Here is a 25,902-nt window from a genome sequence, read left to right on the forward strand (position 1 = left end):
TCTTGGTGTAGAACATTTATTTATTTTTCCCACGAATCACTGAAAGTTTAGGTCAGTGGGAAATAATTTTAATCAAATAATTGTACATTTTCTTCCCACATATCCTGCCTTGTATTAGGAAATGACATTGTGATCCATTTCATTACAAGTAAAATATTACAAAATATTTACAGGAAAATATTAAAAAAACTCAAACACAAAAAGCAAGATGAAATAAACTGTTCTTTTCAAAAATCTCTACTCCAGTGCCCACAGCACACAAGAGTCAAAACAAATAAGCAACTAAGATCCCCCGATCACAAATTTCCAAAGAACTGGAGGAGGGGAAGAAACAGGATGACAATGGTGGTGTGAAAGGGAATGGATGTTAGCAGCACTGCTTCAATAACTGATCTATTCTGGATGAAATACCCTCTTTTATGTGCAGTAAATTCTGAACAAGGCTAAATTTTAGGATATTCCTTGAACTGAAATTAGAAAATACCCTGACAATGGAAGCAGCTCTTTCATCTAAGTTTAATAAGAGCTTCTTTCTCCATGGGCCACTGTTGTGAACAGAAGCCTGTTCTGGCATCAAAAGCTGTCACAGTAGCCCTTCCATCTCTTTCATGAAAGCCTCATAGACATCATCCTTAGTTTGTACTGAGACAGGAACAGAAGGACCAGATTTGGGTGCTGCTTTGGCAAGAGGCACAGCAGAATCATCCTCTGACTTTCTTTGGGGAGCAGCAGTAGCCCCTTTATTCTCCCGACGTACTCTCAGTGCAGTGGGCACAAATCGAGTAATCTCTGCCTTGGGATTAGTGATCTGTGGCTTGGCACTGATGGTTGCTGTGGCTTTCTTCTCAATGGTGGCTGCACTCGTATCATCTGCCTTGGGTCGCTGAATCAAGTTGGGTGGGGCACTTAAAACCCCAGGGTTCGGCAAGGGAGCTGGTGGGAAAAGCCCAGGGGGGGCAGGTCCAAGGGGAGGCACCAAAGGTGGGCGCATCATGCCAGGACGAGGTGGAGGAATACCTAAATGAATAAAATAGGCAGGATGAATACTGTAAGAACTAATACAATTTAACTACTATTAAGGACATTTAAATATTGGTTACCGATTTTTAAAAAAATGGATAATAACTTACAGAAAATAAGCTGAACTCATACTGGTTGCAATGTGAAACTCAGGAATATTTTATTATAAAACAGTATTTACCTTCAGCCTATATTCCTGTACTTACAGTAATATGTTCTCTTCTCTAAATAATGTTCGACTTTAAAATATAAAGTGACATCAACTGGTTTCAAATTACTCTCTCAAATCTCATATCCCAAGATTCTATTCCAGCTGCGTAGTGCAGATATTAGTAAGGACAAGGTCAGGAGACCAATCCCCATGCCTTATATTTCCATTACCATTTCCCCTGCACAAAAAAGTAACAATGTGCAAGAAATAAAATTTTAACCCTGATCATTAAATGCACATGGAGGCCAAGTACGGTGGCTCACACTTGTAATCCCAGCACTTTGGGAGGCCAAGGCGTGTGGATCATTTAAGGTCAGGAGTTCAAGACCAGCCTGACCAACATGATGAAACCGTGTCTCTACTAAAAATAAGAATCCCAGCTACTTGGGAGGCTGAGGCAGGAGAATTGCTTGAACCCAGGAGGCGGAGGCTGCAGTGAGCTGAGATCGCACCATTGCACTCCAGCCTGGGCAACAAGAGCGAAACTCCGTCTCGAAGAAAAAAAAGCACACATGGAGTAAGAGAATGCAACTAATCACAATCTGTCATCATTACTGGAAAATAACTCACGTCCTATGGACAGTCAGACATACACAATATTCATATACCAAGAACTGCAGATTTCAGTTCTTCAAATGCCACTTTTAAATTAAAGTACCATATTTTATCAAATCTAAGATCCTATCGATTGCATAAACTCATCATTATTCTGTGTACCACTAAGACAGAGAGAGAGAAAAAAAGCCCCAGACAGGGTACTTAAAAGCAGATCTTCATATGAAAGTGGGACATTTCAGTGTTGTAAACTAGAAATATATCTGCCACATAAAACAAGCCCACAAGAAAATCTGCATGTCTAACCTTGACACTAGGTAGAGGAAAGGAAAAAAAACACTCTCCGTAATTTTAAACTTTAAGTTGGTACTCATGTGGATGCATGAAACGGCTTCATAACTACAACTAAAACCAAAAAATTATCAAATACAGAATTTAATCCCATGTTCTCTGGCCAGAAGTCCCACAAGCGAACCAAGGGCAAATACCCACTGGAAGAACTCTATTTCAAACCAGGTCAACAACAACTTAAAAACACCACCAACTGTAAGATTACCTCAGATTTCAGAATACTGAAATGTGACCATATGTCTTACAGCAAATTAAATAAACAGTAGGCAAAGTTTTTACTATAGAAACTGAAAGCGTCACCTGGAGGTGCAGGGGGAGGTAGCCTTGGTGGGGTCCCCGAGGAGGGGACCAGGAGGCAGACCTGGAGGTGGACCTGGGGGAGGGCCAGGGGGTCGGCCTGGTGGTGGTCCTGGAGGTAAAAGTCGGGGTAAGGGCCCTCGGAGTCCTGGCATTCCAGGTGGTCTCAGGAATGGAGGAGCTCCTGAAAAAGGAAAAATGATAAATTAATGTCACACAAATGTTCATTAAGTAATAACTATGGCTTAAAAGTAACTCAAATATGGTTTGACTTTAACCTGAAATCAGATTAACTTCAAAAACTTAATGAAACATACATGGAAACAGAATTCATTCAATAAATATCTCAGTACAGCCGGGCATGGTGGCTCACGCCTATAATCCCAGCATTCTGGGAGGCTGAGGCAGATGGATCACGAGGTCACGAGTTTAAGACCAGCCTGGCCAAGATGGTGAAACCCTGTCTCTACTAAAATACAAAAAATTAGCTGGGCATGGTGGCGGGCGCCTATAATCCCTGCTACTCGGGAGGCTGAGGCAGGAGGATTGCTTGAACCTGGGAGGCGGAGGTTGCAGTGAGCCGAGATCACACTACCGCACTCCAGCATGGGCGACAGAGTGACACTTCGTCTAAAAAAAAAATATCTGAGCACCAGAAAAATGGTACTGGATTTGTTGTGGATCTTTTACTTTATTTCCCAACACTGACAAAAAGCATACTCAATCACAGCTCTGCAATGCTGGAAATATAAAAAGGTGTAAGAATTCTTAAATGGTTCCAGTATAAGCTGAAAATGGAATATAAAACACAATGCTTTGTCCCTACAAAGGACATGAACTCATCCCTTTTTATGGCTGCATAGTATTCCATGGTGTTTATGTGCCACATTTTCTTAATCCAGTCTATCCCTGATGGACATTTGGGTTGGTTCCAAGTCTTTGCTATTGTGAATAGTGCCACAATAAACATACGTGTGCATGTGTCTTTATAGCAGCATGATTTAGGGAGGAGGGACAGCATTAGGAGAAATACCTAATATAAATCGAGTTAATGGGTGCAGCACACCAACTTGGCACATGTATACATATGTAACAAACCTGCATGTTATGCACCTGTACCTTAGAACTTAAAATATAATGATTAAAAAAAAGGCAAGCAAAAAAACCCCACAAAAAAACAAAAAAAACAAAACAATGCTTTAAGGACCCCTTGAAACTCATGAATATATAGATAAAGACCACTAAGAATGACATAAAATATGTAACTTTCCTTTGCACCAATCGGAAAATGATTAGCTTAACTGAAGAAAACTTAGTTGGCTGACAATAGGATGAAGAATTAAAATCACAAATAGCTGAAAAGTTCTCTGTTGCTTCATTTTATAATCTTTTTATACTTTCGAGCTGAACACTTAATAAACAGACTAATCACCTTTGCCTCTAAAAAAGAACTACAACTAAAAAACTATGCAGATTACACTGACATTCAACATTCTTAACCTAAGAACACAAGACAGTATTAACTGTGTCTTACTCCCGCCTGCTGCCAATTTAGAGCTAGGTCAACCTATTATATTAAAAAGCAATACTAAAGAAAGCCTCCATTACGTGTTCAAGTTTCTGTCTGCTGTAATCAGAAAAACTTTGAAAATAAGAGTGCTTTGGAGAAAAATAGGCGGCTGTCAGTAGAACTATGAGTTGCAAACAATGGTTTAGGAATAAACAAGCTTTACTTGTCCTTTGAGAATCTTTCACATCTTAGAGAATCCCATTAGGAGGAAACAAGAAAACATGAACACTAATAACACATACTATTTTTTGGAATGACTTCACTCTAACCTCATTTAAACTTTAGTCACATGATATAAGTGTTTACCTGGAGGTGGACCAGGAGGAAGGCCTGTCGGTGGCCCAGGAGGCCGTAATGGTGGAGCAGGTGGTGGTCCAAGAGGTGGTGGTCCTGGCATGGGAGGTGCTTGTATCTGAGAAGGAGGAACAGACTGCGGCGGAGCCTGCTGCTGTGAAGACGCAGTGGATGCGCCATCAGAATGGGATTCCTCTTTATGCTGTTTTTGTGATTGCTTTTCTGCTTCAGAGTCATCGGAATCATCTTCATCATCGTCCTCTGAAAATTCCTCTACTTCCCGTCCCTCCTCAGGGATTTCTTGACCTGAAAGAAATTTTAAACTCAGTAAATGGAGTTGATTCATTTTTTTACAGTTTGGAGAACAGCAATGATTGAATACACATGGTTAATAAATGTGTTCTTAAAATTAAAAACCAAATAGTCTTCTTCAATAAAATACTTACATGTGAAAGAAATACTATTCTATACTCATCTGTATTACTGTAGCACAGTGGAATGAACTCAGGCTTTAAAACAAGACAGACCAATATTTAAATGCCAGCCCAACCATTTACTTGCTATTGTAACTTTAGGCAGCCTATATAATGGTTCCAAATCTTATTTTTGTAAAACAAGGATTTATTACTTACTTGAAGGTTGCTGAGATACTAAATGGGAAAATGTATGTAAAGCAATTAGCGTGAGGATACACCACAAGGTGATTCACTATTTTTTCCCTGCTTTACCTGCCATACGAAGCATCATGGCTTGAAGAGGAGTCAGTTCCTTCATGTTCTTCTTTTTCTTCCTTGATTTTCCAGGCATATCTGCAAACCGTACACTCAGACCTAAGGGGACAAAGGAGGGAGCAGAGTAGATTGGGATCAACAAAATTCAGTAAATGTTTACTATGCAACACTATGAAGTACTAGATATGATTGCTACCCACTACTTGGCAGAGGTGTAGGATGAGACAGCTATATTAATGATATGAACATCCAGATAAAAACAATGTTCTAGAAAATATAAATTATTAAAGTTGGCCAAAGAGGTGATAAGCCCAGAATATACAAAACTTAAATGGTAGTTGAAAATCTACTCCTTAAAGGCTACAAATAATTTTAGGAGGAAATTCAGCCAAACATTAAGTTACAGAAATCTTCTGATAAAGAGCATAGGAAAAGATGAAATGTTACCCAACTCATGAAGCTAGCTTAAACTTGATACCAAAACTCATCTACTGGCCAACATAAAATATAAGCAAGTTATACATGCTTACAGCAGCACAATTTGCAATTGCAAAAATATGAAACCAATCTAAATGTCATCAACCAACCAATGGTTAAAGAAAATGTGGTATATATCCACCATGGAATACTACTCAGCCATAAAATGGAACAAAATAATGGCCTTTATAGCAACTTGAATGGAGTTGGAGGCCATTATTCTAAGTGAAGTAACTCAGGAATGAAAAACCAAATATTGTATGCTCTCACTTATAAGTGGGAGCTAAGATATGATGATGCAAAAGCATAAGAGTGATACCATGGACTTTGGGAACTCAGTGGGGAAGGGTGGGAGGGGAGTGAGGGAAAGGAGACTACAAACTACGTAAAGTGTATACACTACTTGGGTGAGGGATGCATCAAAATCTCAGAAATCACCATTAAAGAACTTACCCATGTAACCAAACACAACCTGTTCCCCAAAAACTATCAAAACTAAAATTTACAAAAAGGAAAAACATATATAAGCAAGTTGAATCCAAGTGTTCTAAAAGCCAGCAATGTAGTTCACTACAATAAAGAACTTACAAAGAACAAAAAAAAAGTTACATCCCAACAGATATATAAAAAATACTTATAATTAAAAAAAAAAAAAAATCTTAGCAAGCTAAGAATAAAAAGTTCTTTTTTTGAGGTGGAGTTTTGCTCTTGTTGCCCAGGCTGGTGCGATCTCAGCTCACCACAAACTCTGCCTCCCACGTTCAAGCGATTCTCCTGCCTCAGCCTCCGGAATAGCTGGGATTACAGGCATGTGCAACCACGCCCGGATAATTTTGTATTTTTAGTAGAGACGGGGTTTTTCCATGTTGGTCAGGCTGTCTCGAACTCCCGACCTCAGGTGATCCACCCGCCTCGGCCTCCCAAAGTGCTGGGATTACAGGCATGAGCCACCATGCCCGGCCTAAAAAGAACTTCTTAACTGACAAAGGCTATCCATTAGACGCTGGAGAGGAGTATTTTTAGCTGGTAAACATTTTAGGAGGAGAATAGTTCCATGTGAACAGGACTTTAGTTTTGTTTACCCTGTATCCTTAGTGTCTAGAAAAAATGCCATGTGTATAGTAAAAACTCAATAAATATTAACTGAGTGAATACCAACTCAGAGTTGGGATGGCCATTTTCAGAACATGTGTATTGATGAGAATATATAAGAAAAATGTGGCTGGGTGCTGTGGCTCATGCCTCTATTCCCAGCACTTTGGGAGGCCAAGGTGGGCAGATCACCTGTCGTCAGGAGTTCGAAACCAGCCTCGTCAACATGGTCAAACTCCGTCTCTACTGAAAATACAAAAATTAGCCGGGCGTGGTGGTGGGTGCCTTTAATCCCAGCTACTTGGGAGACTGAGGCAGGAGAATCGCTTGACCCCGAGAGATGAAGGTTGTAGTGAGCTGATATTGTGCCACTGCACTCCAACCTGGGCGACAAGCGTGAGACTGTCTCAAAAAAAAAAAGAAAAAAAAAAGAAAAAAGAAAAAAAATCTGTCAGCAGAATAAAAGGAAAAGAAGGCAAGAGACCACACAGTCCCAGAAAAAAAATGGAGCTGCCGTGGCTCTAATGGCTTTCTACTTTCCAGTACTAGTTCCTACCTAACAGTCCTCTATAATAATCTTTCATTACCAGCTCTTATTATTTTTAACTAGCTTTTTTGTTTTTGCAACCATGATTCTTAAGACACAGCAGAAGAAAAATTTGTCATTATCAATATTAACATTAGTATTACATAGTATTATATAAATATTCTGTTGTAGGCTACAAAAACAATCTCTAAGAAGCTCCAAAACTGCTGAGGTTTGACAGAATTGGTGTGCATTTTGCACTGTCAGAACCTATTAACGATGCTTAAAATTTTCTTGACAAATGTCCTATTCGAATTTTTTTTTTGAGATGGAGTCTCGCTCTGTTGCCCAGGTTGGAGTGCAGTGGCACGATCTCAGCTTACTGCAAGCTCCGCCTCCTGGGTTCAAGCCATTCTCCTGCCTCAGCCTCCCAAGTAGCTGGGATTACAGGCGCCCGCCACTATGCCTGGCTAAGTTTTTGCATTTTTAGTAGAGACAGGGTTTCACCCTGTTAGCCAAGATGATCTTGATCTCCTGACCTCGTGATCTGCCTGCTTCGGCCTCCCAAAGTGCTGGGATTACAGGCGTGAGCCATCGCGCCCAGCCTGAATTTTTTCTTTTTTTGAGACAGAGTCTCACTCTGTCGTCCAGGCTGTAGTGCAGTGGCATGATCTTGGGTCACTGCAAGCTCCGCCTCCCGGGTTTACGCCATTCTCCTGCCTCAGCCTCCTGAGTAGCTGGGACTACAGGCGCCTGCCACCTCGCCTGGCTAGTTTTTTTTTTGTATTTTAGTAGAGATGGGGTTTCACCGGGTTAGCCAGGATGGTATCGATCTCCTGACTCCGTGATTAGCCCATCTCGGCCTCCCAAAGTGCTGGGATTACAGACTTGAGCCACCACGCCTGGCCTGAATTTTTTAATAATCAAATAAAAATACATATTATAGATACAATATGTTTCATGATTCCACTCTTGAGTGTACCTGGGTTATAAATATGACCCTGGTTCATGTAAGATACCATAAAAGGGCTTCAAAAGTAGATATTTAAACAGATTTATAAAATACAACATCAATGTTTTTCTTAATATGGCTATTCTCCTTTCCTATAACATACCCATAATGATACATGTTTATGCTGTTGAATAGTTATACCTTTTACCCCAAAGTGAACTTTATTGCATAGACATTTTATTATACAGTTTGTTTTCCTCATAAACATCCACTGAGTACTTACTGTGTCAAAAACTTTCAAAATTTTAATATATAAAGATGAATACAGCTATGATTCCTACTTCCAAAGATTTCAGAGTACTCTCACAGATTCACTAATAAATTAGGACCTTCAGCTTGTTTTCTCTTTATTGATCAATACCATGAATCCTTCATCTGCACATACCTGACTTCTTTTCTTCATTATTGTCTCTCTCACCATCATCACGGTGCACAAATTCATCCCCGTCACTTTCTCCATCTGATTTGTCGGTGTCACTGTCATCAGTACTGTCATCATGCTTATCCTGATCCATGTCCTCAGGATAGCCATCATCTTCACTGGTGCTAGAAACATCATCATCATGACCTCGTTGGGCTGAAAAGTGGGAAAGGAACATGGAAAAGTAATATGATTGGACCCTCCACGACATGGTACCCAGAAATACAGAAAATTATCCTATTTAACTCAGACTGTAACAACTTAATGCTTACAAAAAAAATTCCTGTATATAGCTATTCATACAGTCTAACAATATTTTCATTTGCCAATAATTTTAAACACTTCTTTTTGGTAATTTAAGATTTTTTTTAAAAGAGGTTCTAATTTGAAAACCCATTTCCTCCTTTAGCAGCAATCATGTTTGTATATACATACACAGTCAGTGAATGTATACAACGATGCTCTAGTCTGATGACAATAAAGCTAAAAGGGAACCAGATATACAAGTCTTAAGGGATTAGTAGCAAGAGTGACATCTCCAAGGAAAGCCTAACTTAAAACACAATAAACATTTCTATACTTATGTATGATGCTTTTACTTGAGTAGATCCTATGATTTATCCAACTGTATGTATATTAGTATGTACATGATATCCTCTCATTTACTTCCTAAGTTCTGAGGGTGGTGAACAATATGTTAAACAGGCCTAACACAAAAAATGATAGTTATAAGAGCAAAGGAACAGTCACTTCTCACCAAGTTCAGGACTATATAACATGTCTTCATCTCGCCTACGAGGGGGAAGATCTAGGGCAAAACCCACTTTACGGCCATACATCTGCACGACTTGAGGAGGAGGTGGACCAGGGGGAGGGCCAGGAGGTTTTCTGCCAGGGGGCAAACGTGGAACACCATGTCCAAGAAGAGGAAGGATAGAAACTGCCCGAGTTGGAGGTCTGTTAACAAAAAAACAAAAACAAAAAAACTCCCACAGTAATCACTTAACAGTAATGAGATTATTTTCTCTTCTAAACAATTTTCAAGGGATTTATTTTACATTTAATCAAATGTCACACTGTTTACATCCACATTGTCTTTATTTCCCCCTGCATTAATTTTGGCACTGGACAGTCAATTTGTGCCTTTACTAAATGCTCTCTGATTGTGACACTGCTTCCTTACCCATAGGCTGAGGTTTTCTTTAGTATAGAGGGTGGCTGAGCACCAGGAAGTGGAATGTCCTGGATCAAAATGTTGGAAGGAGCATGTGGCATATCCGGCAAAGGAATACTCTCCACTTCCACATGCTGAGCATTCTGAAAGAGAGAGAACCATTCAACAGTACGATAAAAAAGTCATCCACTAACTCAACACTAAAACTGACAAGTCAGCTGTTTTGTAACTTGGACACGCTTTCCAACTAACATAAATATCACCAAAAACCCCCACAAAAATCATCTCATGTCAATACTTACAGATTGTCAAAGAACTGAAAGAAATCTTTACTTTTAAAAATGCTAAAACCCAGCTGCTTTTTTCTCCTCTTATCAGGTAATTCTTTTTGGATATGATTCGAAATAGCTGTTGTTTAGAGAAACCCAACTGTTACAAGTATCTAGCACCAGACCTACCCTATTTAATATGCAGGGTGACAGAAAAATACATGTCAGGCCGGGCACGGTGGCTCACGCCTGTAATCCCAGCACTTTGGGAGACTGAGGCGGGTGGATCACGAGGTCAGGAGTTTGAGACCAGCCTGGCCAATATGGTGAAAGCCCATCTCTAATAAAAATACAAAAATTAGCCGGTTGTGGTGGTGTGCGCCTGTAGTCCCAGCTACTCAGGAGGCTGAGGGAGGAGAATTGTTTGAACCTGGGAGGCAGAAGTTGCAGTGAGCCTGGGCAACACAGTGAGACTCAGTCTCAAAAACAAAAAACAAACAAACAAAAAGAAAAATAATACATGTCAACTAACAAATAGTATATATCCAGTGGTGGAGGTTGGGCTCATTAGCTTGCCTATGCTGAATTTCTGTTGTGTATTAGCTTAACTAAGCAAGTTAACTTGTGCCTTCATCTGTAAAATGGGAGACATATTACCTCCTTTACAGAAATTATAGCATTTGATTTTTTTCCCATCTTTGAGGTAAACAAAATGTACAAATTCAGTAAGTTTTGACAAATACATATACCTCATACTCCTTCCCAATCCATCTCTAATATCATCCCCCAAAAGCAACCACGGCTGTATCTTTTTTTCCTGCACAGATTAGCTGTGACTATTCTAGAATTTCATAAAATGAAATCATAACAATGAAATAAACTTAGCATGTTTTGAGATTTATTCATAATTTTTTTTATTCCATGCTGTTTTGAGTATTAGATTATTCCTTTTATTGCTGAATAGTATCTGATTGTATAAATATGCTACAGTTTAATTATCCATTATCCTATTAGTGAACACCTAGGCTGATCTTAGTTTTGAATTAATTTCTTCTGTTTAAATAAAAGGATTAGATTTGCTGGTTCACATGGTAGGTATATGTTTAGTTTTAGAAGAAACTGCTATGAGGAAGAGGTTCAACATGACTAATTCTTCCATTAACTTTTTAAATCTAAGTACAGGTTGAGCATCCCTAATCTGAAAATCTGAAATGCTCCAAGATCCTAAACTTTTTTGACTCCCACATGATGCCATGGTGGAAAAATCCACACCTGACCTAATGTGATGGGTCGTACTTTTGTTTCATGCACAGAATTTATAAAATTATCCTCAGGCTATGTTAATTTCATGCTTAGACTAGGGTGCCACCCCCCAAATATATGCAAATATATGCAAAAACAAAACAAAATAAAAAACAACACTAAATCCGAAACACTTCTGGTCCCAAGCACTTTGCATAAGGGATACTCAATCTGTGTAATATTTTAGTTTATCTCTAAAAAGAAAACCTTGATTACCTTGACAGCATCAAAATATTGGCTAAGTTGAGCCCTCTTCTGTTCATATTCTACTTCTAGCTTTCTCAATTCTTTGTAAATATCTGGATTCTCTTTTTCATAGAGTCGTAGAATACGTTCGAAGGTTTCACGCAGCTTTTTACGCTTGTCTTTCAGTACTTTCTCATTTAATTGTGGCTGTTGCACTGGGTTAAACTCTAAAAGTAGATTATGAAATTAAATGTAAGAGGCCACTTCAATTAGGTATCAATAGATTACATAATAAAAACCTCCATATATGCTAACATTTTTTTAAGAGATCTAGACACTCAGACATACTCTTTTCAATTTTATTCAAAGAACTACAATATTTACTAAAATCCCCACCCTTTTTAGATGGCCACTAATTTTACCTTTCTCAGAAATGCCACCTAATTGATTTTCATCTTCATTGTAATAAAAATCAATTTTCACTGCTCTGTGCTAAAACCTGGTGAAGATTCTGTCAGATTTGTGTTTACATACTATATTAGTCCTGTCAAATTGTGAGATCTATTAGCTGGGCGTGGGGGCGCATGCCTGTAGTCCCAGCTATTTGGGAGGCTGAGGCAGAAGAATCGCTTGAATCTGGGAGGCAGAGGTCGCAGTGAGCCGAGATCGCACCACTGCACTCCAGCCTGGGCAACAAGAGCAAAACCTCGTCTCAAAAAAAAAAATTTTTTTTTGAGATCTTAGGCATTTTACTTGAACTCTCTGATTTTTTGCTTCCTCATCTAAAAAATGGAGACATTAACTACTTTGTAACAAAGCTATGATGATACAATGGGATTACAAATAAAATATCCAGTGGTGTTTGAGTCACCACTTAACTATAATCTTTATAACAGATCTGTATTCCTGGCCTAGCTACCATACGATCCTTTTTCTCCTCAACTAATCATGTGTCAACATGGGACTTAACTGCAGGTCCTCTATCCCAAGAATAAGACCTCCAGGCCTGTCTGGTCAATCATATCCCCCTATCTTCCTTTTTAGTGAATGACTCGGAGATCAATGAGCACATGATCCAAACTAGGGCCAGAACCTTCCCTAAGATTTTAAATGTAGATGTGAGAGACAGAAACTCTCAGATTTTCTTTCTGGACATGTTATGTACAGATAAAACAAATCTAGAGCTGCCTGTGGCCTTGTCTCCCAATCATCAGTAATTACACACATAGATTCCACCTTCCATCCCAAGAAGTTCATCAGTAGTAAGCTGAATGAGGCTAACAGAGATCAGACTAGTCAGATGGACAGTACTGATGATGAGATTGGACTTTGAGGTTAGTTTCAGGGATTTCTCTTTTTTTACGTTCAGACTTCTTAATTAAGAGAGCCAATGCATGCTTTTTTCTGCCTTAACTAGTCTGTATTGAGTTTTATAAATTGTAACTAGACTCCTGATGAATAGTATTCTCTTCATCCCTTTCCTTTTTTTTAAAAGAATAACAAGTTTATCTTCTTCCTTAAATCCTATTAACTATTATTAATCTTGGTAATTTATTCAAATCTAAAGGGTGTATTCTTACACTATACTATTCCTAGTATGATTAGTAAAAGCACTGAATGCCTGAGTTTTAATCTCAGCTTTGCCACTACATAGCAGTGTGATCTTGAGAAAGCTATGTAATCTTTCTGTGCCTGAGTTTCCTTACCTGTAAAATAGGGACAGTGCACCTATAAAAGATTGTGAGGATTAGAAAACTAGTGGGAAAAAACTGGTGCACAGGTGTGTAGCAAGATAACGACTCAAGAAACCTCAGTTATTACTATTAGCTCCTTTTAAAACAACACATAACATTTGGGGTCATTTAATGAAGGATTCCCTGGTTCCCCAAGGAAAGTAATTATCCCTGCTGATATTTAGACCAGATTCAAGAAGTGAAATCAGTTACAGCTGAACTGGGAAAGATCTGGGATCTTGAAGCCTGACCCAGAACTCTTACTCAGGCTAGCTGCACAGATTCTTCCACATTATTTCAGAAACCTTGTAATAGCATAATGCCATGACTGAATTTTTTCTTGTACTGCATTTAATGTATCATTGAGGAGTTTCATTGCATCTCTTTTACTTACTACTCTGTTTTTGGGCAAACCATGGAACTTGTAACAATCACTTTAAAATGCTATTTTAAAAAAGTGGCAAAGGGTAGAAGACAAAGTGGCAAAAACTTGACAGGTGAAAAGCACATGGAAGTTAACTAGACTGTTTTATTTTCTGCATGTTTGAAAACATCTATTAAAAAACCCAAATATTCTACATGTTCTAGTATTAAACAGAAAGGATATTTGTGGGTTAGGATAAAATTTCCAGTGGCAACATCAATGATTTTCAAACTTAGATGCAAAAAAAGATAACATGCAGCTATTTCATGTGATTCCAGTTATAACAAAGCAGCGATACTTAAAATGCATATGAAGAGTGAATAAACTTATTCTATAAAATGTGAAAAAGGCAGAGAATCCTGGTATAGTATTTTATATATTCGGTTTTAGGTATTTGATGATTTTTTTTCTATATCCTTACTAAACAGTTAAGTATCTTTTTGGATCTTCTGACTGGAAAAATTGGAAACTGCCTTAATTACAGGGGTCTAATACTTAGATTTACATGGTAGTTGCCAACATTAAATAAAAGACAACAAACAAAAAACCCAAGGTTATTCCATAAACCAGATTTAAGTCTTCTCCTGAAAAGCAAGCTGGCCAAACTGCTTCTGTTATCTCATAACAATTAGCCGAAAGCCAAATAATCACTTCCCTCTTATTCTGGTATATGGGGTCTCCAGTTTGCAACAGCCCTCTAGCACTCCATTTTGTCTCCCTGAAACTAACATTAAATCCAAGCATCAAATGCCCTCACGCTGTTCTGTTTTACTTATGCCTATGCTGCTTCACTCATTACCTGCCTGCCTCTGTATGTGTCAGACTGTTACAGCTGCCTGTTTGTAAATTCTTACCCATTTCATCCAGTTTCTCCATGTCTCGGATTATCTGTTTTGGATCCTTCATCTTTAAAACTGCAGCTCGAACCATCATGCGCTGTTTTTTGTTCTTAGAAAAACAAAAGGCGGCCAGATGTCAAGAAGTCAGGCACTCATGAGTTTTACTTCAACTCGCTTTAAGAATCTGAACAGAATAACTCCTTGGCTTCTGATCACTTGTTTCGACCACCAGAAACAGCTATGTAATTTTTTGCCTTAAAACGTTTACACTTGTCAAAAGGTAAAGAAATGCTATTTTTAAGATGTGTTTTCTTAGTAAAGTATTTCTTTGAGCTCTGTGAGGTCTTTAGCAGTTACTTAAACACACACACTTTACATTTCTTTTTTTAAACCCCTTCCGTTCTTGAAGACCTTGGGTGATTGTTCCTGCCCGTTGTTCTAAAACCTCTGCTAGCTGAAGTCCAAAGTTTGTGTTGTTTGTTTGTTTGCCAAAAAAAAAAAAAAAAAAAAAAAAAAGCAAAGGTTGAAGCTAAATTCTAAAATTATAATAAAGAATATTTAAAAATTTTGCAGGAGTTAATGCTAAACATGAAAACACAACTGAACATTATTTAAAATCTCTGTTGCTTCAATGTATTAAAGCAAAATACTATAAAGCAAAAACTTTCTTATTCTGTTGAAGTACTTTGCCACAAATTCAACAGCTAAGAGGAAAATGCTAATCAAGAAAAGAAAGGTAATATATTTATAAATATTATAAACCAATAAATATATTTAAGCTAATGTAATATACATAATAGTTAATCAGGAAAATGGATAAAGTGATCCAGCATCATGTTTATTTCCACCCTCATTGGTAGACTTTAAAAGTTATGTTTTAATAAATAACAAAAAAGAATTATTTTCGAAAGTATTTTTTAACTCACTGGAAAAGTAATCAAAAACAGCATTATAACTTGTAGTGAGCTTCTCTGCAAAGTTACTTCAGTTCCTAAATATAGTAAAGTTTGGCTTAGTATATCTTACAGTTTTTATAAAAAGCATAAAGCATCTTTTCTAGAAAATATTAGAAATATTATTCTGAAACCCACCAATCCCAAACCACAAGATGTGCCAAACAGTACTTGAAGTTTTGTAAGATGCCTCTGAAATCATACCTTCTTTAATTCTCTCTTCCGGGCTTCCTTTCCTTTAAAAGGAGAGAGGGAGATATAATAAAATTTTTGAATCTTGAACATTAGCATTTCCTCCAATTTAATACAGGTAATTCTTTATTGTGGGAAGTTATAGTATGCACTGTAAAACAGCAGCATCTTTGGCCTCTATCCACTACATGCCAAGAGCGTCCCTCTAATTATGACAACCAAAAATGTCAAGACATTTTTGTTTAATGTTTCATAAAAAACAACTATGAATCTGAAGGAAAAGATAACATAAAATGTGAAACAAGGGCTCGCAAAACTAATTTGCTCAAAATTTCAAATACAAAAAGAAAACTTTCAGCCAATTCTACTTTGCAAGTCAATCAAATTTGAAAACTAAAATATGGGTACTAATTTCTTTGCATGTTTAAAGTCTTAATGTTCCCATCCAAACACTGAATATAAAATTTATTCCTCCTATCACTGCTGGTCTTGTAATTAAGCCACAGAGAAATAAATTCCCTAGTATTTGCCATTTTTAACGCTCTCCTACTTCATCATTCCACACTAATGGACACTTACGGGCTTGGTCTGTGGGGTTCATAAATTTTCCACTCTTGGTGGATGATGTAGATCTCCGTCCCATGTTGACAATTTGTAGGGTTTACTTGTTCATTAAAAAAAGAAAAACCTGTGAAGGTGAAGACAAAGAAATAGCTTGTATCTCCTAAATTTATTTCTTGCTTTTTCTAGTCCCCACCAATCTCTGAAAAAAAAAAATTCCTTTAATTAGAAATTCTGTGAGACTGTTCTTTCCTTAGTTTTGACTTTAATGTCCAAGAAAGATGGCATCAACTTTCTTGACCACGAAAATTTAGACCTCTATCATTCTTTAGAAATGTGATGAGTGCGAAGACCACTTTGAATATCCTCAAGTCATCAGTTTATCTTTTTTCTTATGGATCACAGCACTGACTTTCTCAACTGATAAAAAAACAACTAGAAAATGCTTCAACGATATGGCACAAACCATGAACATCAGAATTCATTAGTCCTTCTTCTATAACCTCTCTTTATTAACACGTAATTGTAAAAGAAGAATACGAACAGAATGGGGGTAATGGATCTAGGCTCAAAACAAATACCTCAGCCTTGCCTTGCTCCATGGTTTTTCTTGGCATGTATGCTGTACATTCTCAACACTTCTAAGACACTAAAAACTCATTCATTTAAGCATATTTAATTCAGATATAATGCTTGACTCTCAAGAGTTCAAAACACAACTAAAAATGCAAGTATTTGAAATTAGTGCTATATTGAGAGCTCCCCAAAATTTAAATATTAAGACACATATTTTTCTAACACCTGACTCCCAATATATATTTCTTAAGGTAACTAAAGGAAATACTTATTCTTGCTTGAGGAAAAAGTATTTTGTAAGCTAAAACTTTAATGAACACAGTACCCTATTACATGACTTCTTCCTCTTATTCCAAAAGAATGGGGCTTAATTTTTTGAAGCATTCTTTCCAGTAATAAAGGTGGACAAATTTGCTTCCTTTTCCAAGTAGACACTTTTTAAAGGTAAGAAAGGGAAGATTTTCAGACCAGTTTGTTACAGTTAATGTCTCTTTCGCCAAGTGTCCAATTGCCCCGAAAGTCAGATGTTTCACAGCTGTTTTGGTGGCAATTATTTTAAGACGGGCGGCGTCAAAGGCTCTGATTTTTAGCTTCCTCATCTAAAAAATGGGGACATCAATTACTTTATAACAAAGCTCTGATGATACAACGGGATTACAAATAAAATATCTTACGATATTTGACTCACTATTTAACTATAATCTTTATAATGGATCCATATTCCTGCCCTAGCTACCATACACCCTTGTCAAGTGGTTTCCTTCTTAGAAAACTGGGGGGTGGGGTGTCGGAGAGCAGCAGGGAGTAGGAGGTAGGGAAGGAGGAAAACATGCAAAATCCGTACAAATACAAGCTCTCCCATCTTTGATTGCCTGCGTTTTTTGTGCTTTCCTTTCTCAAGTGTCCTCAGGCTCATGTTCTGAATCTCCTCCCCCACAAATGAAACACAACGGATACGAATTACAGAGAATTTTACGGAAGATACCGGAGCTTAAGTCTGCAAAGATTAGATTTTTGTCTACAAGCTGGGGCGACTGGAAAATCAAGCCAAATAACCGTTGGGGAACTGTAAATAGCCAAAGAAGCTTCAATGGGATAGGATCCAGGTCCACCAAAGGAGGCAACACCAGCAACTGCCGACACCATAGTGACGGCTGACCGACCATGACTCGAGGTACAAGACGTCAAACCTAAGGCTACCAATCAACGTGCATAGGAAGCGGCCCCAACCGCCCCGGGCGATGCCAACCGCGTAACCACTGGTCGCCGCGCCACCGCAGGCCCTGGAATACCCCAGTCCGCAACCGGGAGACCTCAGCCGGGGAGAGGAGGAGCGGGGCAAAGGGGCTGGGTGTCCCCCAAGCCACTGCGCGGGCCGTGGAAGGGACTAAAGAGATGAGGAAGAGTAGTAGAGCAACTCCATACACTCACACTTCTGCTGTGCTCCCAGGACTACGAGAAGCGGGCAGGGGGCGATTCCCGGCCTCTTTCACTTCGTAACGGCCTTCAACTCGGCCTCTCGGTCTACCCCTCAGCTACCGCCATCTTGAAACCTCGCGCCCCTCCGCAATCCTTACGTCATTTCCCATTCCTCTGGCCGGCTGTCTCTTAGCGCAGCTCGGCCCTAGAACCATAGAGAATACTCAAGAATTCCAGGACCAGAGTCTCTTCCGGTCCCATACAATACTCCATTGGTTGGTTGTCGGCTAAGAGCCCGCCTCATTGCGCTCATCTAGTACAATAGAAATTGAAAGAAGATAGCTGCTATCTGATTGGCTGACAGTCCTGTCTCTCGAGTTGGAGGCATTCTGACCTAGTTGCTGCGGGCGTAATGCGTTGAGCTGTCCGAGAACGGTACAGTCTGCAGATGCAGAAACGTTCTGCGTTTTGTGTCTCTTGGAATTACGTTAGTTTTTGGATTTTTATGTTTCTTATGACGCAAGCAGGTGCAATCCTTTAGGGGTGTCTCCGTTTGTAAACGAATACCCAGATAACATTTGCTACTGAGTTTGATCCGCTTTGTAAGCATCAGGTTATCCCATGTGGGCGCCTGGTACGTGTGGAAATTTTATAGACGCGCAAAACAGAACATTTGTAGACCACCTGAACAAATAAATCAGCACCCGTATTAGAGTCGCAAATTTCTTATACGGGCGGTGATTTATTATTTATTAGTGTTCTGAAGAAGAAATACGGGGATACATATGCAGTCGGTTTTAAGTTTATGAGTGGCAAGGTTGATACATATTGGCTGTATTCCCGACTGGTCTATTCACCAACCAAAAGTCCTCTATGATGTCACTCTACGTACGGGATTATTCACTTAACTCTAGCCTTCGCCCTTTCCTTACCTTGTATCCCCTCTTTGCCTGAGTCAGCCCCCACTTATTTCCCTTAAAGGTAAGTTTAAACATTTAAAAAACTATCTTAGAGGATACGGTTGATTCTTTCTAATCCTAACCTGACTATCCCTTGTAGGAAGGCCATTCTTACCACCAGTTATAAATATTTCAAAATATTATTGGAGATACATATTAATTTTTGGCAGAATCTTTAAACTGCCCTTGAAGGTAATAAGATCGGTCCTATACCTAAACTTACCTTTGTGTTAGGAAATTCTTGATTTGAATTTAGACTGAATTTGAGTGTCGGAAAGCAATGACAAGATCTGGTAGGTTAAAGCTGATAAACCAGGTAATACATAAAAACGAAAATAATCTTGAATTTTGAGGATGAACTAAGTTGTAATGTTTTGCAACTTGTTTTTTTTTTTTTTTCTTTCCTAACACCATATTAGTGGTCATAGTTTTGCAACTCGTTTTGAAAAACAATGCGAGAAGAGAAAGAGAAAACTGTATGTTGGAAATATTAAAGTCTTTCATGTAGCTAAAATTTTTCCTGTAGCTAATATTATTAAGATAGGCTGAGCAGTTTTATTTCAATACATTTCTTGTACTTGGATGGGAGAATCAACTATAACAAACACAGTCTGGCATCAACAGCATATTAATAATTTTGTCAGTATAGACTAAAAGAGTCCTCATGGGAATTACTTACTGGCAAAGGATTTAGAAAACAAACACATTTGCAGAGATTCAGCTGAACCATTAATAGGCCTCCATACCCTTTGGCGTTTTCTAAAATCAGGTAATTAGTGAAATGGCCCACCTAATGCATCATGTAGCAAAGGCAGCTGCCTCCTTTTTGCTAGTGTTGAAAATGAAATTATATTAATTTTTCTGAAAACATAATAAATTATGACTTTCCTTTAAATGACAAATGCTTTAAGAGTAGTGACCTTCTATTCTGCATCCTAAATGCATTTTATTCATATGTAGCTGTGTTTTGCTTGCTTGTCTTTTAAATGTTTCAGTGTTTGAACATTCGCTTGAGCGATATTTAATCATCACAGTTGTTCAGGGTTGCTTGCAGTTACAGGACCTTGATGTTTTTAGTTTTGATTTTTACCATTTTCAAATCCATCCGGTTTACATTTTGTAATTAGTAGACTTTTACAGATCTGCTTCCTGTCCTAATTGAAGCAAATTGTTACAAATCATTTTTCAGTCTCTTGTAGTTTACGAAAAACAGATTTACTCTGATGGTCAAAAATATGATAGTATTTCTGTCTCATTCGAAGGCCTAGGGTTTGTGTCTAGGCAGAAGTTACTAAGTATGTCCCCTTATAACTAAATGATGTTTGAAGCTGGTGGTAGAAATGAAAGTCTCTGCAGTCAATGTAAAATTTAAGAATTTTAATGAAATCAGAAAAGGAAAAAGTAACCTCTATACTTGCTACTCTATGATAGCGTGTACCCCAATGTTGATCTGGTAGAGCAGGGTGTGAAAACATACAGGGAGGTAATTTTTTTTAACCTCATAGCGTCTAGTACCAACTCATCCAGGCATTGGCTCTAAACTCATCTAGTCATCTAGTCTTGGCATCCCCAATTTCCCTCTCCAAATTGTTTATCCTATTTAAGTACATATTGGAAGCCTATAGAAAATGAACCTGATTAGGTTTAAGGAAGCAAACACTGTTACTGAAAAGGAAGCAGAAAAACACTTCAGTGGCAAATAAGATGGCTGTTCATTTCATTTGATGTTTCACTGTATTGGTGATCTCAGTAATGGCATGATTATATTTTTCTGAGGCTGACTTGAATTCCACCAGATGCTCCTCATAACTTTTGATGGCTGCTTGAAGCTGTGTTTTTTCCACTGCTCCCAGGATGGCACGGACAATCATATCTAAGCCAAGGCCAAGAACAGCAACTCCAATACTACCAAGGAGAGAAGCACCAATTTGAGCTAACACAGTGACCAACTTGTTAATTATGCCAGTTGTGATATTTGAGCCCACAAGTTTAACAGCGACTGCACTGGCTGCAGATGTAGCTTCTCCCAGGATGACCGAAATAACCTTTTGCACTATTGCAATTTTCTCTGTTTCCCTTTCCTTAATATCCTGAAGTTTTCTATAGAGGGTTGGCTCTAGCTTGTCTTTTAGTGCTTCATCAACCTTTTGCAATTCCTTTTGGATTTTCCTAATGGCTTGGATGATGATATCACAGTTTTCTTTGATGGTCCCATCTCTTTTCATCTCAATGGAGGCCAGCCTGCACCCCAAGTGTGTATTTAGAACCTCAGTCAGCTTATTGGTGACATCGAAGCTGTCAGATAAGCAATCAAGGAGCTGTTGGTGAAGACGATTTACTTCTTGCCGCCTCTTTGGGTTATCTGGGTAGAGGAAGTCACTTTGGGCCATATTTCCAGTATGATCGCTGAAAATAAAATGGTTAATTTTACTGAAAGTCTTAAAAAATGTCTGCTAACTGCACAGAAGGGACTAGGAAACCTTTTTCTTCATGCATAGCAAAGAAGCAAGATGCTGTGTAAGGAGAATTCCTCAGAACACTCAACAAGTTTTTTTTTTTTTTTTTTTTTTTTTAGAGATGGAGTCTCACTCTGTTACTCAGGCTGGAGTGCAGTGGCACGATTTCGGCTCACTGCAACCTCTGCCTCCCAGGTTCTAGCAGTTCTCCTGCCTCAGCCTCCCGAGTAGCTGGGATTACAGGCACACACCACCATGTCCCAGCTAGTTTTTTGTATTTTAGTAGAGACGGGGTTTCACCATGTTGCCCAGGCTGGTCTCCAACTCCTGAGCTCAGGCAGTCCCACCCCCTTGGCCTCCCAAAGTGCTAGGATTACAGGCATGAGTCACTGTGCCCAGCCTCAGCAGGTTCTTTAAAACAGTTATTGTTATGAAATTTGGAGTCAGTGTATGGAAAATGTAGGCAACAGAATACAACCCTTTGATGGATAAATTAAGGTATTAGATTTTGTGGTGGTGGGAAATATTCATGTTTATCAAGTATCTGTTTATTAATAAGCATGATTATTTCTAGGTAATATTTAATAACTTTTATTTGAAACAGACCCCAATATGAAATGCTTAGCTCTTGATTACTAGTGCTCCTTAGTTTCTCCAACCCCTAGTCATCACATTGACCACACCTACCGACTGATTTCTCTGAATTTACAGGCTGTTTTTTTTGTGTTTCAATACTTGGTTATTTTCGCTTAAAATATTCAAATTACTTTATATTTCTCTACAGGCAAGTTATTTGTTTTCTAAACCTAAGGGATATCCAAAGGCAACATATATATCATGCTAGAATCTTTAAAAAATTTTTTTCTTGTGATAAGAGTATATATTCAAGACTCTTTGGATTAAAATTTCATGTGAGGAGAAGGTAGGAACTATAAATACAAAAATTAGTTGGGCATGGTGGTGCACGCCTGTAATCCCAGCTACTCTGCAGACTGAGGCAGGAGAATCACTTGAACCAGAGGTGGAGGTTGCGGGGAGCCAAGGTGGTGCCACTGCACTCCAGCCTGGGCGACACAGCGAGACTGTCTCAAAAAAAAAAAAAGTAGTGAGAGTACATCATAGAATGAATAAAATAACATGACAAGAGACTTCAGTGTTTGTTCTTTTGGCCTACGATACCATTTAGAGAAAACAGTCATGTTCTTCTGTGTTTATTTGGGTGAAAAATCTAAATTTGAGCCAGTAAGAGCATGATGCTACTCAATATGCATACTTTGAGTAGCTTTTCTATGTGGCTGGCACTTTTTTAAAAAATTAAACTCAAGAGAAAAGAGAGAAAAAATGGAGTTCTCTATCCATATCCATGTGGAATCTGGCACAGTCTCTTTTTAAGTAAACAACATCGTAATTAACTTGGACCCTATGTCTTCTAGCACCACAGTTCTTATTCTGCTTAAGGGGAACCTCAGAAGCATGGAATGAAGGAATGAAGATGTTTTTCTTTCAAGAAAGTAAACCTGAAAATAACCTATCCTCCAAATCATATGGATATAATTTAGAAACGGAAAAGGGAAAATTTTTCTGAAATTGTTTAGAAACATAAATAACCATGTATGTTGTTAGATTTAGAAAAATGCACTGGAACCTCCTGGCAAAATAAACTACCATGGTCAGAAATTCATTTTTATCCTTGATTCAAATCCAGCACACATGCACATATATACAGGCAGGCATACGTGTAACAGACACACATTTCCGCAAAACAATACTTAGAAAATCTCTAATCCAATTCCTTTTAAAGAAATTGCTTGTTGAAGATCCAGTAAATACTCTCTAAATACACAATGGGTTGCAAACTGTAATTTGATAAGCACAGATTTGGACTTTAAATTTTATTTTTTCTTCTGGTAATTTTCCATTAAATGTTTGTCTTTTTTGACTCTCGGTTTTCAGATCTTATTATGAAGTGAAAACTCTAGTTTCTGACTGACAGAAGAAAATTAGCTATATTCCTCTTCAGACACTTAGGCAAGAGGAGTTTTCTTATCCTGAAAAAGTTGAAAATATCTCTAGCAGCTATCATATGCCATTATATGAAGGCATAGTTTCCAGAAAAGGTGGTGATTCTATCTACCTCAAGATAAACAAATGGAGAAATGAACCTTCCTCCTGGATGGGAGGCAGAATGCTTCCAAGTGGTCGGCTCCTTTTCAATTAACTCATTGTTTTAGCACAACTTCACAAATTAACCGTAGAATGTTTCTGAAAAGACTGAACAGGTGAGCCTTATTTTTTTCAGGAAAAAAAAATAGAACTCTTCTCCCCCCAGTATTAAAACACCATAAAAACAAAATAGTAAACAGTATGGTACAGGAACAAGAGTCAGTGAATTAATGGAACAAATTAGTCCCCAAAGCAGACTCTTCTATCCATTTAATAATAGTAAATTGTAGAATCTCAAATCAATAATAATCAAAATTATTACTCCATAAATGGTCTTGAGTCATGGGCTAGACTTTGGGGTTAAAAATTAATAACAAAATTGTTAGTGTCATACATGTAGAAAAATAATAGCTGGAAGAAAATGGATAATTTTCAAATATCTGTGTGGAGGAGGACTTTAAAAGCCTAAAACCAATGAAAAAAAAATCACATGCAAAAATTTGACTAATAAAGATGGCCAATGTAAAAAGAACTGAAAACAAGCTGGGGAAAATGCAAAAAAAGTACTGTTATTATTTTTAAAAAGCAGTGACAATCTAATATATAAATGAGCAAACAACCCTGAACAGAGTACAAAATATAGTGTCTAATAAAATGGTGGGAAAAGTTCAGTCTTACTAGAAATCAAAGTGTAAGACACTGTATGTTTTCAACTACTGTTTTTCTTCCTTTTAAGTAGTCATGATCTTGCACTTGCACTCTTACACTCTTCTTCGTAGGATCTAGATATCAGTTCATGACTTTGTTCCAATAACAAGTTGGGCTAAGAAATGTTATGATGTGCTAAGAATTATGTTTCCCTTATAATGAAAAAGGACTTTTATTCTGAGTCAGACTTACCTTCCTAGCTTTTTTCCTAAGGGTAGGAAGTGGGGAGGGTTTTCTTGTACTAACATATCTTCAGCAGGCCTGCCACCATACCTGCTCAGGTATGTCTGAGCTCCAGCTCTGAATACAGCTCCAGGTTATTTCTACACCCCAAATGAGATAAGGAGCACTGGGCAATTAGGAAGAGGAGAGGTGGGGATTGAAGGTGAAACCATTGAATTGTGTTTTGGATAGGTGAAGTTTGAAGAGCTTAGTGAAGAAGGCAATTATTAATTCATTAACAATTCATCTAATAGGTTAGTGCTTACCACGTGTAAGGTCATATGCCAACACCACTCTGCAAACCATACAAAGATGAAAAAGACATGGTCCTTGCTTTTTTGGAATTTCTAATCTAATTAGGAAGTTAAGACAGATTTATAACTATAATGTCAAGTTGAAAGTAATATATCATACAAAATTAAAGGTATAGTTGGTATTTGACTGGTGCAAATTTGTTTTAAACAACCCGTACTTTAATATATAATATATTGGCACTGTGGCCATATGGAGACATTTAGTCGTCTAGTAAGGTTAACAATTTGTAACCTTTCAAGTAGATATTCTTAAATATGTGCTTGACAGTTGAGGAGAGGTTGGGCACCACATGGAGAACTATAGTTGGCAGGGTGCAGTATTTTCATTATTGCCTTTGACAATTTAGTTCTGACTCCCAAAGCGATAACTCCACTCAGCAAAACAAAAGCCTTGCAATTATTTGGAGTCACCCTTCTTAAAGGTCAGAGTTGTTACTCATGCAAGCTTCAGGTGATATTTTACAAACAACCCATAATATTGTGCCAGAGAGGAGTTCTGTGCCATATACTTTCTCCATCTTATTCCATTTTCAGTGACGACCTGTCACTTTCAAAGATTGTGGCACCAGCAGCAAGTGGTATATTTAATCCAGCTCTGGTTACACCCATTGTATGGTAAGTTTGAACTTTTACATAATTTGAATTATCACATGATGGTGCTTTCTGTCAGTGAAAAATTCCACTTGGGGAATTACCATCCACTTTTGTACAGAGTTTATGCTATTATTTGAATATTTTATTGTAGTTATCCATGAAATGGGTTCTGTAGTGCCCTGGAGCAACTGCTGGGGAACTGCTAGCCAGCAGGTGGAGCTCTCTGTCTCTGGGACTCCCATTTTTCACCTGGGCCTTTGCTAGCCTGGAGCAGCTGTGCTTTCTCTTGCTCTACACATTT

General features: G+C 38.1%; 3 protein-coding genes across 11 annotated transcripts in view; 1 reads left to right on the top strand and 2 right to left on the bottom strand.

Annotated features, from left to right (window-relative positions):
• Positions 1 to 18,376, bottom strand: WBP11 (WW domain binding protein 11). The gene is given in 13 exon segments (XM_017873522.1): positions 1 to 1,017; positions 2,438 to 2,484; positions 2,486 to 2,618; positions 4,311 to 4,604; positions 5,027 to 5,128; positions 8,522 to 8,713; positions 9,315 to 9,514; positions 9,741 to 9,874; positions 11,519 to 11,715; positions 14,500 to 14,593; positions 15,642 to 15,673; positions 16,209 to 16,317; positions 18,198 to 18,376. Coding segments are annotated over 12 exon segments (1,923 nt in total). The 5' UTR covers positions 16,273 to 16,317; positions 18,198 to 18,376; the 3' UTR covers positions 1 to 583.
• Positions 18,362 to 25,902, top strand: part of CUNH12orf60 (chromosome unknown C12orf60 homolog) — a 20,484-nt gene continuing 12,943 nt past the window's right edge. Inside the window, exons 1-2 of one of the 9 annotated variants that reach the window (XM_017873553.1) lie at positions 18,362 to 18,620; positions 25,542 to 25,622. The gene's annotated coding sequence lies outside the window, so the exon portion shown is untranslated. The other 8 variants (XM_017873585.1, XM_017873563.1, XM_017873538.1 and 5 more) reach the window with 8 other exon arrangements.
• Positions 20,509 to 25,902, bottom strand: part of SMCO3 (single-pass membrane protein with coiled-coil domains 3) — an 8,453-nt gene continuing 3,059 nt past the window's right edge. Inside the window, exon 2 of the mRNA XM_017873599.1 lies at positions 20,509 to 21,550. Within this exon, the coding sequence (XP_017729088.1) occupies positions 20,857 to 21,534 (678 nt within the window). The 5' untranslated portion in view covers positions 21,535 to 21,550 and the 3' untranslated portion in view covers positions 20,509 to 20,856. The remainder of the gene's footprint in view (positions 21,551 to 25,902) is intronic.

Source organism: Rhinopithecus bieti, unplaced genomic scaffold (assembly GCF_001698545.2).
Source record: "Rhinopithecus bieti isolate Rb0 unplaced genomic scaffold, ASM169854v2 scaffold_110, whole genome shotgun sequence".
NCBI classification, from domain to species: Eukaryota; Metazoa; Chordata; class Mammalia; order Primates; family Cercopithecidae; genus Rhinopithecus; species Rhinopithecus bieti.